Source organism: Hibiscus syriacus, unplaced genomic scaffold (genome assembly GCF_006381635.1).
Source record: "Hibiscus syriacus cultivar Baekdansim isolate YM2019G1 unplaced genomic scaffold, ASM638163v2 tig00110330_pilon, whole genome shotgun sequence".
Lineage (NCBI taxonomy): Eukaryota > Viridiplantae > Streptophyta > Magnoliopsida > Malvales > Malvaceae > Hibiscus > Hibiscus syriacus.
The window spans coordinates 382,934-398,613 of NW_024062686.1; the positions used below are offsets into that span (position 1 = coordinate 382,934).

Consider the following 15,680-nt stretch of genomic DNA (forward strand, 5'->3'; position numbering starts at 1 on the left):
CCATACGCGTTGCGATTTTACGGATACACGTTGCGATTTACGGATACGCGTTGCGATTTATGTGTTCGCGTTGCGATTTTCATATTCGCGTTGCGATTATTGAAAATCGCAATGCGAATTTGTACTATCGCATCGCGATTTTCAAGAATCGCGTTGCGATTTTGGAAACTGATTTGCGATTCTGGGGATCGCGTTGCGATTTTTATTTCGCGTTGCGATTTTGTTGGTCATTTTGGCAAATCCAAAAAAAGTTGGTTAAAATCGTATATTATAACTTTTTTTTGGTCACTGAGGCGATTTTCTCGTTTCTAATAAAGCGCTAAGGCTAATAACGTGACCGATAAGATTAAAAACGAAATATAAAATGTTATGATGCAGAACGAAAATATTATCAATATAGTAACATAATAGGTTCTACTTAAAAATGTTATAGATGATAAGAAATTAAATTATGAACGGTAAATGTTATTAATATTATTAACGTTTTAGGTTGTGCCTAAAATATTATCATATTTTAAGTTGATAAAACATTAGATATTCTCACGATAAGAAAATAAGTTAAAAGCTAAAAATATTACGAATATAAATAAGAAATACGATTGCACCTAAGAATATCATGGTTCACTAAGAAATATGTTGTGATTTTGAATGTTAATATTTTTATTAATAAAATGGGTTGCGCAAAAAATATCCTGGTTCACCAAGAAATAAGTTGCGATCTAGAATGTTAATATTTTTATTAATAAAATGAGTTGCGTCCAAGAATATCATGGTTCAGTAATAAATATGTTGCGGTCTGGAATGTTAATATTTTTATTAATAAAATGAGTTGCGCCCAAGAATATCTTGTTCACTAAGAAATATGTTGCGATCTATAATATTAACATTTATATTAATAAAATGAGTTGCACCAAGAATGTCATGGTTCACTAAGTGTTAACTAAAGTACCGAAAGGTGCATACAATTAATGCACCAAAAGGTGATTTGTTTTTTTTGTTGAAAAATGGATGGTATATTTACACACTTTAGTCACTAAAATTTAGGGCATTTACAAATTATTCATTAAGCTTCAACTATAAATACCCTAGTTCATTTAGCTTCAAAATCATCCCAAAGCATTCTAGCTTTCTTCCAATACAAGAGAATTTAGAGAGTTTCTTGAGAGTTATTTTCTCATTTTTATCAAGAGATAATTATCATTGTTTTCTCTTTGGTAGATCGAGAGAAGTTGTAATTCCTATTTTCTTATAGTGAAATTCTTCTACCGTTGCCCGTGGTTTTTACCCTATATTATTTAGGGGTTTTCCACATAAATTTTGTGTCTATTTTATCTTCAATTTTTATTTTATGAAATTATCAGTTGCGATTTTGCTCTATCCGATAACATTCTTCCCCAACAATTGGTATCAGAGCCAGATTTGAGTGTGTAATATTTGCTTATTGTCTTTGTGGTTGCCACCAAAAGGTGGATCATCCAACATAAGAAAGTAAGAAGTTATTACTCATTCTTTGAAGGTTCCAGAGAACTATTCACGATAGTGAAATAGTGGGAGCTATCCGTAATAGAAACTATGACAACGAAATTTGATATTGAAAAATTCAATGGGAGAAATTTCTCATTGTGGAAATTGAAGATGAATGCCATCCTGAGGAAAGATGGTTGTCTAGCAGCTATCAGTGAAATACCGATAGATTTCACAGATGACAATAAATGGATAGAGATAGACGAGAATGATACGTCAAATTTTCATCTAGCATTAGCAGATGAAGTATTGTCAAGCATTGAGGAGAAAAAGACAGCTAAGGAGTTATGGGATCATCTCACCAAATTGTACGAGGCCACATCGTTGCACAATAAAATTTTCCTTAAGAGGAAATTGTACACTCTCCGTATGCCAGAATCTACTTCAATGACGGAGCACTTAAACACATTGAACACCTTATTTTCTCAGCTTACATCATTACGATGTACAATAAGAGAACAAGAACGTGCTGAACTTCTACTTCAAAGTCTACATGATTCGTATGATCAACTCATCATCAACTTGACAAACAATAATGTCACCAGTCTCTTCTCCGATGACGTTGCAGCTGTTGTTCTACAAGAAGAAAATCGGCGCAAGAACAAGGAAGATAAATATGTAAATTTGCAACAAGCAGAAGCGTTGACAACGATGAGATGGAGATCAACAGAACGTGGCCAAAGCAGCAGTCACAAATATGGTAGATCGAAGTCGAGGTGCAAGAAGAATTTAAAAGTGTTACAACTGTGGAAAGAAGTGTCACTTGAAGAAGGATTGTTGGAGTCTAAATAAAAACTCCAATCCACAAGGTAATGCCGCAAACACTTCAGATGATGGAGATGTTCTATGCTGTGAAGCGTCAACCACCGTGGAAGGTAGAAAGAGATATGCAGATATATGACTCATTGATTCGGGAGCAACATATCACATGACATCAAGAAGAGAATGGTTTCATCATTATGAACCTGTCTCAGGAGAATCTGTGTATAGTTGCAAAGATCATGCCTTAGAGATCGTTGGCGTGGGAACCATCAAATTGAAGATGTATGATGGAACAATTAAAGTTGTTCGAGATGTGCGGCACGTTAAAGGCTTGAAGAAAAATTTATTATCCTATGGATTGTTGGATAATAATGCAAGCAAGATTGAAACACGAAAAGGAATCATGAAGGTGTTATGTGGAGCGCTTGTGGTGCTGAAAGGCAAAAAGATAGTTGCAAACTTGTAAATGCTGAAGGGAGAGACTTTACTAGAAGCAGAAGCCTTTGTTGCCTCATTTAGTTCAGATTCTGCAATGCTATGGCATCAGAAACTTGGACACATGTCAGAACAAGGAATGAAAGTCCTTGTGGAGCAAAAACTACTTCCAGGCTTAACAAAGGTATCACTTACTTTGTGTGAGCATTGCATAAAAAGTAAGCAGCACCGGTTGAAATTCAACTCGTCAAATTCTAGAGGCAAAAGTGTTCTAGAATTTGTTCACTCTGACGTATGGCAAGCACCAGTTACATCCCTAGGTAGAGCAAAATACTTTGTCTCATTTATTGATGACTACTCCAGTAGATGTTGGGTGTACCCTATTAAGAAGAAGTCAGATATGTTTCAAATTTCAAAAACTTCAAAGCGTGGGTGAAACTTGATTATGGAAATAAGATCAAGTGTTTCATAACAGATAATTGAGGAGAATATACAAACAAAGAATTTGATGACTTTTGCAGGAAAAAAAACATCAAAAGACAGTTCACAGTGGTGAACATTCCTCAACAAAATGGAGTGGCAGAGCGGATGAACAGAACCTTGTTAGAAAGAACAAGAGCAATGTTGAGGGATGCAGGCCTAGAAAAATCATTCTGGGAAGAAGTAGTCAATACCGCCTGTTATTTGGTTAATCGAGCTCTATTAACTGTAATAGAGCTGGAGATACCAATAGATATGTGGACTGGTAAACCAGCTGATTATTCAAACCTCCATCTATTTGGAAGTATAATGTACGTGATGTATAACTCCCAAGAAATTTTGAAGTTAGATCCAAAATCCAGGAAATGCAAATTCTTGGGGCATGCTGATGGAGTAAAGGGGTATCGCTTGTGGGATCCCACTGCCCGCAAAGTGATCATCAACATGGATGTTATCTTTGTAGAAGATAAACTACAAAGAAAAGAAGAAAATGATAACGCTGAAAAGTCAGAGACTACATAGATACATGTGGAAAAGGAGCGTGAACAAGGAGATTCTTCTGAAGCAGAACCAGCACATGATGAACAAGAATAAGAGAGTTCTGAAGCTTCAACAACTCGTCAATCAGATCGTGTGAGAAGACGTCCCAATTGGCACTCAGATTATGTTATAGAAGGTAATATTACATACTGCCTTTTAACAGAGGACGGTGAGCTATCAACATTCCAGAAGGTAATAAACATCTCAGATACTTCACTGTGGATGATGGCGATGCAAGAAGAAATCGAAGCCCTTCATAAAAATAATACATGGGACCTTGTGCCACTACCACAAGGAAAGAAGCCAATTGATAACAAACGGGTCTTCAAAATCAAGCGAAATGGTGACGATCAAGTGGAGAGGTATCGTGCAAGACTGGTGGTCAAAGGATTTGCTCAAAAAGAAGGTATTGATTTCAATGAAATTTTTTCTCATGTGGTTTGACTAACAGTAGTTCGAGTAGCCTTGGCAATATGTGCTACATTGAACTTACATCTAGAGCAGCTAGATGTTAAAACAACTTTTCTTCATGGAAATCTTGAAGAAGAAATTTACATGCTCCAGCCTGAAGGTTTTGAAGAAAAAGAAAAGAAGAACTTGGTTTGCAAGTTGAACAAATCTCTATACGGTCTAAAGCAGGCACCGAGGTGTTGGTATAAGAGATTTGATTCCTTCATTATGTGCCTTGGATACAACAGACTTAATGTAGACCCTTGTGCTTATTTCAAGAGGTCTGGTGATAACGATTTTGTTATATTGTTGTTGTATGTTGATGACATGTTAGTTGCAGGACCCAACAAAGATCATATTGAATAATTGAAGGCACAACTGGCTAGGGAATTTGAAATGAAGGACTTGGGATCAACAAACAAGATTCTAGGGATGCAAATTCACCGAGACAGAAGTAATAGAAAGATTTGGCTTTCACAAAAGAATTACTTGAAGAAGATCTTATCAAGATTCAACATGCAAGATTGTAAGTAAATTTCTACCCCCTCTTCCTATTAACTTCAAATTATCCTCCAGTATGAGTCCTAGAAGTGAAGAAGAGAGGATGAAGATGTCTCGAGTACCGTATGCATCGGCAGTGGGAAGTTTAATGTTCGTTATGATATGCACAAGACCATACATTGCATAAGCAGTGGGAGTGGTTAGTCGATACATAGCGAATCCAGGCAAAGAGCATTGGAATACAGTGAAGAGGATCCTAAGATACATCAAAGGGACCTCAAATGTTGTATTATGTTATGGAGGATCAAACTTACTTATCAATGTGTATGTCGATTCTGACTATACAGGAGATTTGGATAAAAACAAATCTACTACAAGATATGTGTTTAAAGTTGTTGGTGGAGCTGTAAGCTGAGTTTCAAAATTGCAGTCAGTTATGGCTACGTCCACAACAGAAGAAGAATATGTAGCAGCTACACAAGCCAATAAAGAAGCAATTTGGTTGAAGATGCTATTGGAGGAGCTTGGGCACGATCAAGAGTGTGTCTCTCTATTTTGTGACAGTCAAAGCGCCTTGCATCTAGCAAAGAATCCAAGATTTCATTCAAGGACAGAGCACATACGACTTCAATACCATTTCATTCGTGAAAAGGTGGAAGAAGGGACGATAGATATGCAAAAGATCCATACCAAAGACAACATAACAGATTTCATGACGAAGGCGATCAATACCGATAAATTTACTTGGTGTTGATCCTCTTGTGGCCTGTCAGAAACGTAAGCAACATGATGGCACAAGGTAGAAAGAATGGTGTGAGATTATTGACTAAAGCACCGAAAGGTGATTTGTTTTTTTTGTTGAAAAAATGGATGGTATATTTACACACTTTAGTCACTAAAATTTAGGGTATTTACAAATTAGTCCTTAAGCTTCAACTATAAATACCCTAGCTCATTTAGCTTCAAAATCATCCCAAAGCATTCTAGCTTTCTTTCAATACAAGAGAAACAGAGAATTTCTTGAGAGTTGTTTTCTCCTTTTTATCAAGAGAGAATTATCATTGTTTTCTCCTTGGTAGTTCGAGAGAAGCTGTAATTCCTATTTTCTCATAGTGAAATTCTTCTATCATTGCCCGTGGTTTTTACCCTATATTATTTAGGGGTTTTCCACGTAAATTTTGTGTCTCTTTTATCTTCAATTTTTATTTTCTCAAATTATCAGTTGCGATTTTGCTCTATCCGATAGCCGTCTTCCGCAACACTAAGAAATAGGTTGAGATCTAGAATGTTAATATTTTTACTAATAAAATATGTTACACCCAATAATGTCATGGTTCACTAAGAAATAGGTTACGATTTGGAATGTTAATATTTTTATTAATAAAACGGGTTGCTCTAAAGAATATCATGGTTTTGTAAGAAATAAGTTGCGATATAGAATGTTAATATTTTTATTAACAAAATGGATTGCACCCAAGAATGTCATGATTTACTAAGAAATAGATTGCGATCTGGAATGTTAAAATTTTTATTATAAATTGGGTTGCACACAAGTATCGATAGTTGCGAATTAAAAAAAACATGGAAAATGAGAATGCTGTAAAGTATCAATATTTTTTCACAAGTATTGATACTTTTTCACAAGTATCGATACTTCTATAATAAAAATTTTAACATTCTAGATCGTAACATATTTCTTAATGAAACATGATATTCTTGAGTACAACCCATTTTATTAATAAAAATATTAACATTCCAGATCGCAACATATTTATTAGTGAACCATGACATTCTTAGGCGCACCTCATTTTATTAATAAAAATGTTAACATTCCATATCACAATCTATTTTTTAGTGAACCATGACATTTTTGGACGTAACCTATTTTGTTAATAAAAATATTAACATTCCATATCACAACTTATTTCTTACTGAACCATGATATTCTTTGGAACAATCCATTTTATTAATAAAAATATTAACATTCTAAATCGCACCCTATTTCTTAGTGAACCATGATATTATTAGGTGTAACCTATTTTATTAGTAAAAATATTAACATTCTAGATCCCAACCTATTTCTTAGTGAACCATGACATTCTTGGTGCAACTCATTTTATTAATAAAAATATTAATATTTCAGATCGCAACTTATTTCTTAATAAATCATGACATTCTGTAGTTTTGAATCCACCTGTTGTTCCACACGCAATAGAGGAAACTATATTAACACCCTCACTATTCCATAGTTTCCTTGGCAGACCTTGAGTAACTTCGGATAATTTGGTTTCTTGAAGGAAAACTATCGTTGGTTTACATCTTTGAATCCGACGACTAGCAGCCCTTGCTTTCTCCGGCCTACCCAAACACCTCCCATTTTGTTAAATGAACGGATATGAAAGATTCAAAAAAAAATATGAATAATTCAATTTTGTTTAATTTAATTTGGTCAGTGATCGAAATAATCATTTTATCTTTTTATGATTATCTTCCCTATAAGAATAGGTTCATTTCAAAAGCTATAATCACAAAGTGGACTCCTCACCAAAAAACCAAGTGTTTGGATGTATGTGTAGCACAATAAAATGATTACAGCCCTATAATTATATCAAATTGGTGCATTCATTGGGGTTTTTCTTTCTGCGCACTTACTCGTGGACCCCCAAACCTTCCCACTTTGTCTTGGAGAAAATACATGATTCCCCAAGTGAACGTGTGGCTCCTTCCATGGACTGTGCTCGATTAAAAGCGATCCACATCTTCCCTTAAGGGTAACTTGAGATTATTCATCCATTTCAAAATTTCATCAATTTACTCAATAAGTACACACAAGTTAAAGAATCAATTTCTCCCTTACTTTAAAGATGTTGTCTAAAGAGAGTTTAAAGATATTTCTCGATATCCGAATTAAAAAAAAATTATGATCGTTGATCTATCGATCATGGTTTTATTTGTCCAAGTATCATGAAAACCCCCATAAAATTTTGAAAGACATGTCAAAAAGAATGATTTCTAACTCGTATGATGTTTCATACATTGATTTAATTGTACCCAATTGAGCACTTCAACTGTAAAATTTAAATAAATCTTTTGACTTGCGTCGATCGTTAACTTTATTGATGTGATTGTTAATGAACGACAATGTTAACATCTTTAGATGATATTTCATGTGAATTATCAAATGAGTAAAATTTAATTGTATATTCATTTGTCAATCGCTACGTTAAGGTGTTTAATAGTCAATATCGTCCATACACTTAGTTAAATTTTATTATTGAAGAATTCAATAGGATACCGAAGATCGTATGAGGCTTAATTGATTTTTTTAAATAAATTTCAGATTTTATTTTACCAATAAACTTAAAAAGGTTTGAATTTCAATGATTATATTGTTTTCTGGTTGAGTGTCTTTTACATTGTGGAATTGACGTGCACGTTTTTTGTGATGTACAAGATTCACTGAATGCAATGATCGAAGCTAACAGAATTTCATAATGTAGAAAAATATATTTTGTATGCGAAACTTAATCACAATGCATTAGATGTTAAGCATTCGTGCACGTTTATCTCCGAAGCGGTTGACAATGGTAGATCTAGAAATATTTTTTTAGAATGGGCACACACATATTAGTTATTGAAACTTTTCGTAAGAATAAAAAAAATTTAAGATAGACACCTATAGTAAAATAAACAACTTATATAAATAGATACATGTCCACTCTGAATATGCTCAACATCTAGAGTTGGCTGTTGGTAGAAACCAAGTATAACTTTCCCTTTTTTCGACATTTTCATAATAGCCGTTATTGATTTGAATAGCATGAGTGTCATGCACTCTTAAAGAATCTATACAATAATTATTGCGGTAGTGCTAGCGGAGGGGATTTAGCGACGTTTAAAAACGCTACTATATGATTAAAAAATGTCGTTAAAAACATATTTTGTTGAGTGTTTACAAAATCATAGCATATAATGGAGGATTGGGAGATTGATTTTTTTTTTGGGGGGATAATTCGTTGTTTTATTTATCCAAGAACAGAATCATATTACAAAAGAAAGCAACAGAATGCAGAAACCATGATCAACCTATACAAAAAGAATCAGATCATCCTATACCCCAATGAGCACATAGAGAAGTATTAATACTATCATTCCTATTAATATTTCTATCACTTAATTGAATTCTAACAATATCCTTAATGATTAGGAAAAGATCCTGGAAGTTTCTGGATCGAGCTTGAAACAAGCATTTGTTGCGTTCATCCCAAAGAGTATTAGATAAGAGCTGTTAGAGCAATTTTCATGATCAAAGTTAGAAGGGATTTTCCTTTCCATTTGGTGCTTGCCCACAAGATAAGATCATCCCAAGAACAAATGTTGAATTGCATGCCAGAGGAGGAGAAAACAGCAGTCCATAGCTGGTTAGCCATAGGACAAGAGAAGAATAAATGTTCTCTTGTTTCACAAGGATCATCACAAAGAAGGTATTTTCTGTCACTGATAAGCCCCATATGGTAGAGTCTTTCTCTAGTTGGGAGACGATAAAGCCATCCAAGTGATTAAACTAAATTTAGGAATGTGTAAAGGGAACCAAATATTTTTTGCCATGGTACTTGAGGTCTTTTATCACGAAAATCATCCCAAATATCAGTAATTTTCTCCGTTCCAGCAGTAAGGATGGGATAAGCCATAGCTCAAAGCTTGAAGATACGCCTTAGACTCCAGCTGAAGGAAGAACATATATCAACACTCGAAAAATCATTGCCTTTTAGTACATATTTATTTATCTATGCCACCCATAATGACCCTTCACCAGCCAGAATTTTTTTGATGAGGAAAACAATAGAGGCTTTATTCCATGTTTTCAAGTCTTTAATTCCTAGGTCCCCTTCTGATTTTAGGTGACAAATTTGCTGCCAACTCACCCTTGCTCCGGTTGCTGATTTATCAGCCCCTTTCCAGAAGAATCGCGAATAGAACTGCTCGAGTTTGCTTAAAACTGATTGAGGCAGAAAGATTTACCTACACCAGTAGTTTGTGATGCTAAATAAAATAGTTTTGATGAGCTCTAGTCTACCAGCATAGCTTAAAGTTTTAGTAGTCCAGTGATTAAGTCTTGCTCTAATATTTTCAATAAGAGAAGTGCAGTCCTTATCCGAGATTTTTCTAGAGACCAATGAGATACCTAAATAACGCACAGGTAAACTGCCATTATTAAAACCAGTGACCAGATGAATTTCCTCAAGAGTTGTAGTGTAACACCCCTAACCCGTATCCGACCCGGATACGAGTCCGAAGTGTCACATTGATTTTTCAAACATTTATTCGTATAAAATAATGAGTAATTTAAAAACTTTTATAACATTTAACTTATTCAAAACGTTTACAAAATATATCAGAGTTCATACAATTTATATCTTTAGACTACATGCCAACTACACTCTATATACAATACATATATTTTCTGATCTGATATTTGGTAAGGATAATTGACCTGTCTTGCTCCGTATTACTCTTTACTCTTCTCGAAACCTACGTGTGAAACAATCACACGCTAAGCCGTTGACTTAGTGAGGCAATAAATAAACATATAACAATAAATTCATGAATGTGCATTCATACCATTGAATCATGATATTTCAATATGCATGTATCTATTGCATGATAACAATATATAATCATGTCATACACACATGCAACATACCTTCTTGCATTACTTTCACTTTCATTTGTCTTTCAATTGCATTGCCCATGTATATTATTATCTTTATCAACATCATTATAATTCAGGGAACACATGTTATATCACCAAAAGTATAAACATCACATATATTGTATTTGTTATTGTCTTTTTATTCGCCCATGATACCTACGTGTAAATCACTTACTTTTGATAACCATTTATAAATCCATCGTATACATATCACATTCAGTATGTTTGTTTAATCTCTTTATTAGCCCATGTACACTAGTGAGAACTTAAGGTATGTGAGTACATTGAGGTTGTGCACACATATGCTGTCACCACAGCTCGATCAATGTCCCGAAGGACCTATCCAGAGGTCATAAAGATCCTCGGTAACTATCCAGAGGTCATAAAGATCCTCGGTAACTGTCCATAGGTTCCGAAGAACCTAGGTAAACTGTCCATATATTCCTTAGAACATAGGTATACTGTCCATATGTCTCGAAAGACATAGGTAATTCTGTCCATATGTTCCTTAGAACATAGGTATACTGTCCATATGTCTCGAAAGACATAGGTAATTCTGTCCATATGTTCCGTAGAACATAGGTATACCCTCAACTATTGGCATGCCAACTATACCACTAGCTCTCTTATCATATAACATGGGCATTATCATTTATAACAGTCAATTTACTTATTCATATCCTTTTTCTTATGAACATATATCTTTTCTTTTCAGTCGCGTACCAAATGTACGTGTAATCATTGATCTTATAATCACATGTTCATTCTCTTCTGTCACATACCATATGTGTGTGTAAACATATATATCATAAACATGTATTTATGAATCTCATATCATATCACATATTCACATAAACATATAATTCACATATTACATGTACCTTTTCTCATATATCTCATATCATATAATTTATGCTCTGTCCTCTTATGTTCACATGACATAATGCATACAAATCATATTCACACATGTTTTTACTCATGAATTCATACATGATAAAAATCATGTCATTCACATATTTAAATTTATTACTTCATGTACTATAATTATAGGAAATAACACTTCTCTGGTGTTCATATGACATGTAAATCATTGTCATATTTTGTTCTCATATGTTTCCCATACATCACATATTCATATAGGCTCACGATTTTTATCACCTATCATGTTATTTCACATATACACTTTTATTACATTAAAAGATGGACATGTAGTCTTATGTGACCTATCAATACTATCTGTTCATATAATCTCCTTTTACCTTATAAGTAAATACTACTTATTTTATCCCACCTTTCTATTTATTCTCCAAATTATTTATATCAATTCACATGGTTTATTACACAACTTATATCACCTTTTCATGTATTACAGATATCTTGTTGCATATCTTATATCTTGTCATCATATCATTACATACAAAAACATGTCAACACATATAATCAAGCATACATACATTTCATGTCATTCACATACTTATAATCAAGACTTCATGCACTATAACTATAGGAAATAGACTTATCACAAGTCCAATTTCCATATAATTCTATAAAATAAGATGCACTCACCTTAGCTTTGCTTTGATTCGATTCTAATCCTTCAATTGTTTCTGAATGGGACCACGTTCTATATCTACATAATCATACATAGATCTATATTAGTATTATAACTAATATACTTTAATGGTTCACTCTTTAGATTAAGATAAATGTCAATTTCTTCTTTCAATAAGGGTATGCATCGATGCACTACTGATGCATCGGTGCATAAAATACATTCGATGTTGTATTATTATTGGGATGCATCGATGCATGCCTTATGCATCGATGCACTAATTGCATTCGATGTTTCTATTTTAAAAGAGTGCATCGATGCACTACCTGTACATCGATACACCTTCAAACAAATTTCTGGGTTTTAACCTTGATGCATCGATGTACAATGAATATGCATCGATGCACTCTGCCTAGAATCCTCTTTTTGAACCCGAAAATCATTTATTTTGGATTAAATCATTCATATTTCATCCCCTTTTTCATTCTTAACTCTAGTACACATACTTAAAACAATCTATACTCATATATTTCATTTTAAACCTTAAAATCCTATCTTCCATATGTAATTCAATAATTACATCAATTTTGCAACATGTTTCAAATCCAATTATATTACTTCATATCTCTTACTTATATTGATGACAAGTCAAATCCAACTTTCAATTCTTATTATAAACTCTATTTCAAGATTTCATTCAAGAACCACTAATCTTTAATCTTCTCTATCTCCTTTATCTTTTGATTTTAGGACAACCTAAGCTTTCCATAATCTTAAGTATTACCTAAGGATCAAAACCCACTCTTAAAATCAACAAATCATCAGCTAACAAGGAATCTTACCTTTGCCTTGGAGCTTTCACGGGAGGAAAAAGAAAATGAAGAAGAAAAGAGAGAAGAGATTTCTGGAAAATCTCTCATCCTTATCCATATATATATATATATATATCATTATTTAATTCATCTCTTGGTCAAATGACCCTTTTGCCCTTTAATACCTTTTATAATTACTAACATCTTTTAGGATTTATTTTCAGATAAATCATTGAACTAATCCATTCTTCTACTTTAATCACCAAATTCTAAAACTTTACAATTAAGTCACTAACCCATAGTTTGGGATGTTATATGTAGAGTGTAAACCAGCAGCATAAAAGTCACATTTTGAGGCATTAAGCTTTAGGCCAAATATCTCATAAAAAAGATCTAAGACACTAGTGACCCCAATGACAGAATCAATCGAACCTTTACAGAAAATTAAGAGGTCATCAGCAAAGGAGAGGTGAGTGAGGCCTATTCTTTTGAATTTTGGATGGTACCCGAAAACACCTCTTGCAGCTGCTAGATTAAGAAGTCTAGAGAGGACATTCATTGAGAGAACAAATAGCAAAGAAGAAAGGGGATCTCCTTGTCTAATTCCTTTGGCTCCTTTAAAAAAACCAATTAAGGTCCTATTGAAGGCTATGAAATACCTTGGTGTAGATAAGCAAATTTCAATCCATTTGATGAAGATTGGAGGCAGACCAATAGCTTTAAGAATGACAGAGATGAAATCCCAGTGAAGAGTATCAAAGGCTTTATGGAGATCGATCTTAAGGGAGCATCGAGGAGATATATTTTTTCTATTGTAACCTCTGACCAATTCTTGAGTAAGAAGAGTATTATCCACAATGTTTCTTCCTTTTACAAAAGCAGTTTGGTTTAGGGAGACTAAATCAGGAATGAGTTTTTGTAGTCTGCTAACCAGAATTTTATATATAGCCTTGTAAAAAACTGAACAACATGAAATTAGTCTAAAATCCTTAACTTTGCTTGGGTTAGGGATTTTATGAACCAATGTTACGATTGTAGCATTAAAAGCTGGGAGAAGAGAAGACTCAATAAAGAAGTACTTAACAGCAGCAGTGACATCTTCTCTTATGATGTGCCAAGCTTTTTTGAAAAAGAAAGGAGTGTAGCCATCTGGCCCAGGAGACTTGTCATTTCCTTGACAAAAGAATGCAGTCTTAATTTCCTCATTAGTGATTTCCTTAATAAGATCATGAGCATTGTCCTCAGTAATAGCGGACTGCAGAATGTCTTTCAACAAGAAAGGTTCAATAGCTTTCACCTCATAGTCAATAGTGCCAATCAAGTTAGTAAAAAAATTAATCACTTCTGCTGACATAGAATCAAAAGATTCCAGCCTGTTACCATGGTCATCAACAAGGATTCGAATGGTATCCCTTTTATGCTTTAGAGCAAGAGCATAATGGAATAATTTGGAACATTTATCGCCCTCTTTAAGCCATTGTATCTTTGATTTTTGCTTTAAGAACAGAGTTTCAGCTGATTCGAGAGATTTAAGATCGTTTTGCAACTGAATTTCCTTTTCAATAGAACAAAGTTTCAGCTGATTCGAGAGATTTTGTCTCTTCTTCTTCTTCATTATTTTATATAAAGATCTTATATTTGCATAGGAAAACCCTAATTTGGATTCGGTATGGAAGAAATTTTATATTTTAAGGTTTCGAGTTTGGATATATTATTAGTAGAGAATTTAATGTGGGTAAATTTTTTCATATTTTAGATTGGATTTAGATTTAATAAGAGTCTCGTACATCTATTCAATTTCGTACGGCCTCAAACAATATATATATACCTCATGTTTTATAAATGTTTATAAGTCTTTGTACTATTTTAAAATTTTATAAAAATATCAATGTGAATTAAAACTATAATTAAGAATATATTTTAGTCCCCTAAATCATTTTTAAATTTACAATATTTTTTATAAATATTTAGGGTCAGTTTGATTCTAAAGAATATTTTTCTATTTTTGTTTTTTGTTTTATTTTCAGAAAATAATTTTCATTCTTAGTTTTTTAAAAATTTAAAAACATATTTAGGTAATATGAATTAAAACTTGAATTCATAAATAAAAATAGTGAAAATATATTTAATAACTATTTTTTAAAAATATAGCTAAATAAATAGTTATTAAATAATTACAATATAATTATTAAAAAATTTCATTACTTAAATTTAACATGTGAGTTACAAATATAAAACAATAAAGTTGATAATCAATTTCATAACACAAAAAATATTTTAGTTTATAATAAGAATATAATGTTATTGCATATTGAACATCGATAAAATTAAAAAAATACACATAAATATTGTTGCAAGCAAGAAATGTCATTAAAATAAAGAATGTGTTTAGCAGGGTTTTAAAAAACGGTCCGCGACCGCGATTTCGGCCGTGATATAGCGGTTTCGCCGCTGTCCGAGTTACCCGTGACGGCCGCAATAGCGTCCGCGACGGCCACAATAGCGCCCGCGACGACCTCAATCACGGTAAATCCGAAATAACCGAAACTGCGACCGCGATTTAAAATCCTGGTATTTAGTATCATTTAAGACCCTCAAACCTTTGAAAAAAGCTAGTATAGCCCCTAAACATATTTTGTACTCAATGTGACCCTTAAACTGAGGAAAAAAATCAATCTAACACTTTGACCAACGTAATCAAACATTGACTATCACGATGCTTGCATGATAGTTTACAAAGCTTACATGAGAATCTACAAAGCTGATGTGATAGTTCACGATGATATTGTAGCAGTACACGATGAATAATGATGTGGTAAATGGATTTAATTGATTTTTTGACTAAATTTGGGGACTTAATTGAATTTTTAAATGAGGGGTTATTTATTTCTTAGAAAAAATAAATAAATTA

The 15,680-nt window shown here is 33.2% G+C and overlaps 1 protein-coding gene across 1 annotated transcript; it reads right to left on the minus strand.

Moving 5' to 3' along the window:
- Nucleotides 1–9,339: 9,339 nt before the first annotated feature.
- LOC120119062 lies at nucleotides 9,340–14,384 on the minus strand. The gene is made up of 4 exons (XM_039138965.1): nucleotides 13,066–14,384; nucleotides 9,770–9,897; nucleotides 9,618–9,691; nucleotides 9,340–9,417 (listed from the first exon to the last, which is right to left on the minus strand). The coding sequence occupies exons 1-4, from the start codon at nucleotides 14,382–14,384 to the stop codon at nucleotides 9,340–9,342; spliced, it is 1,599 nt and encodes a 532-aa protein (XP_038994896.1).
- Nucleotides 14,385–15,680: the final 1,296 nt, after the last annotated feature.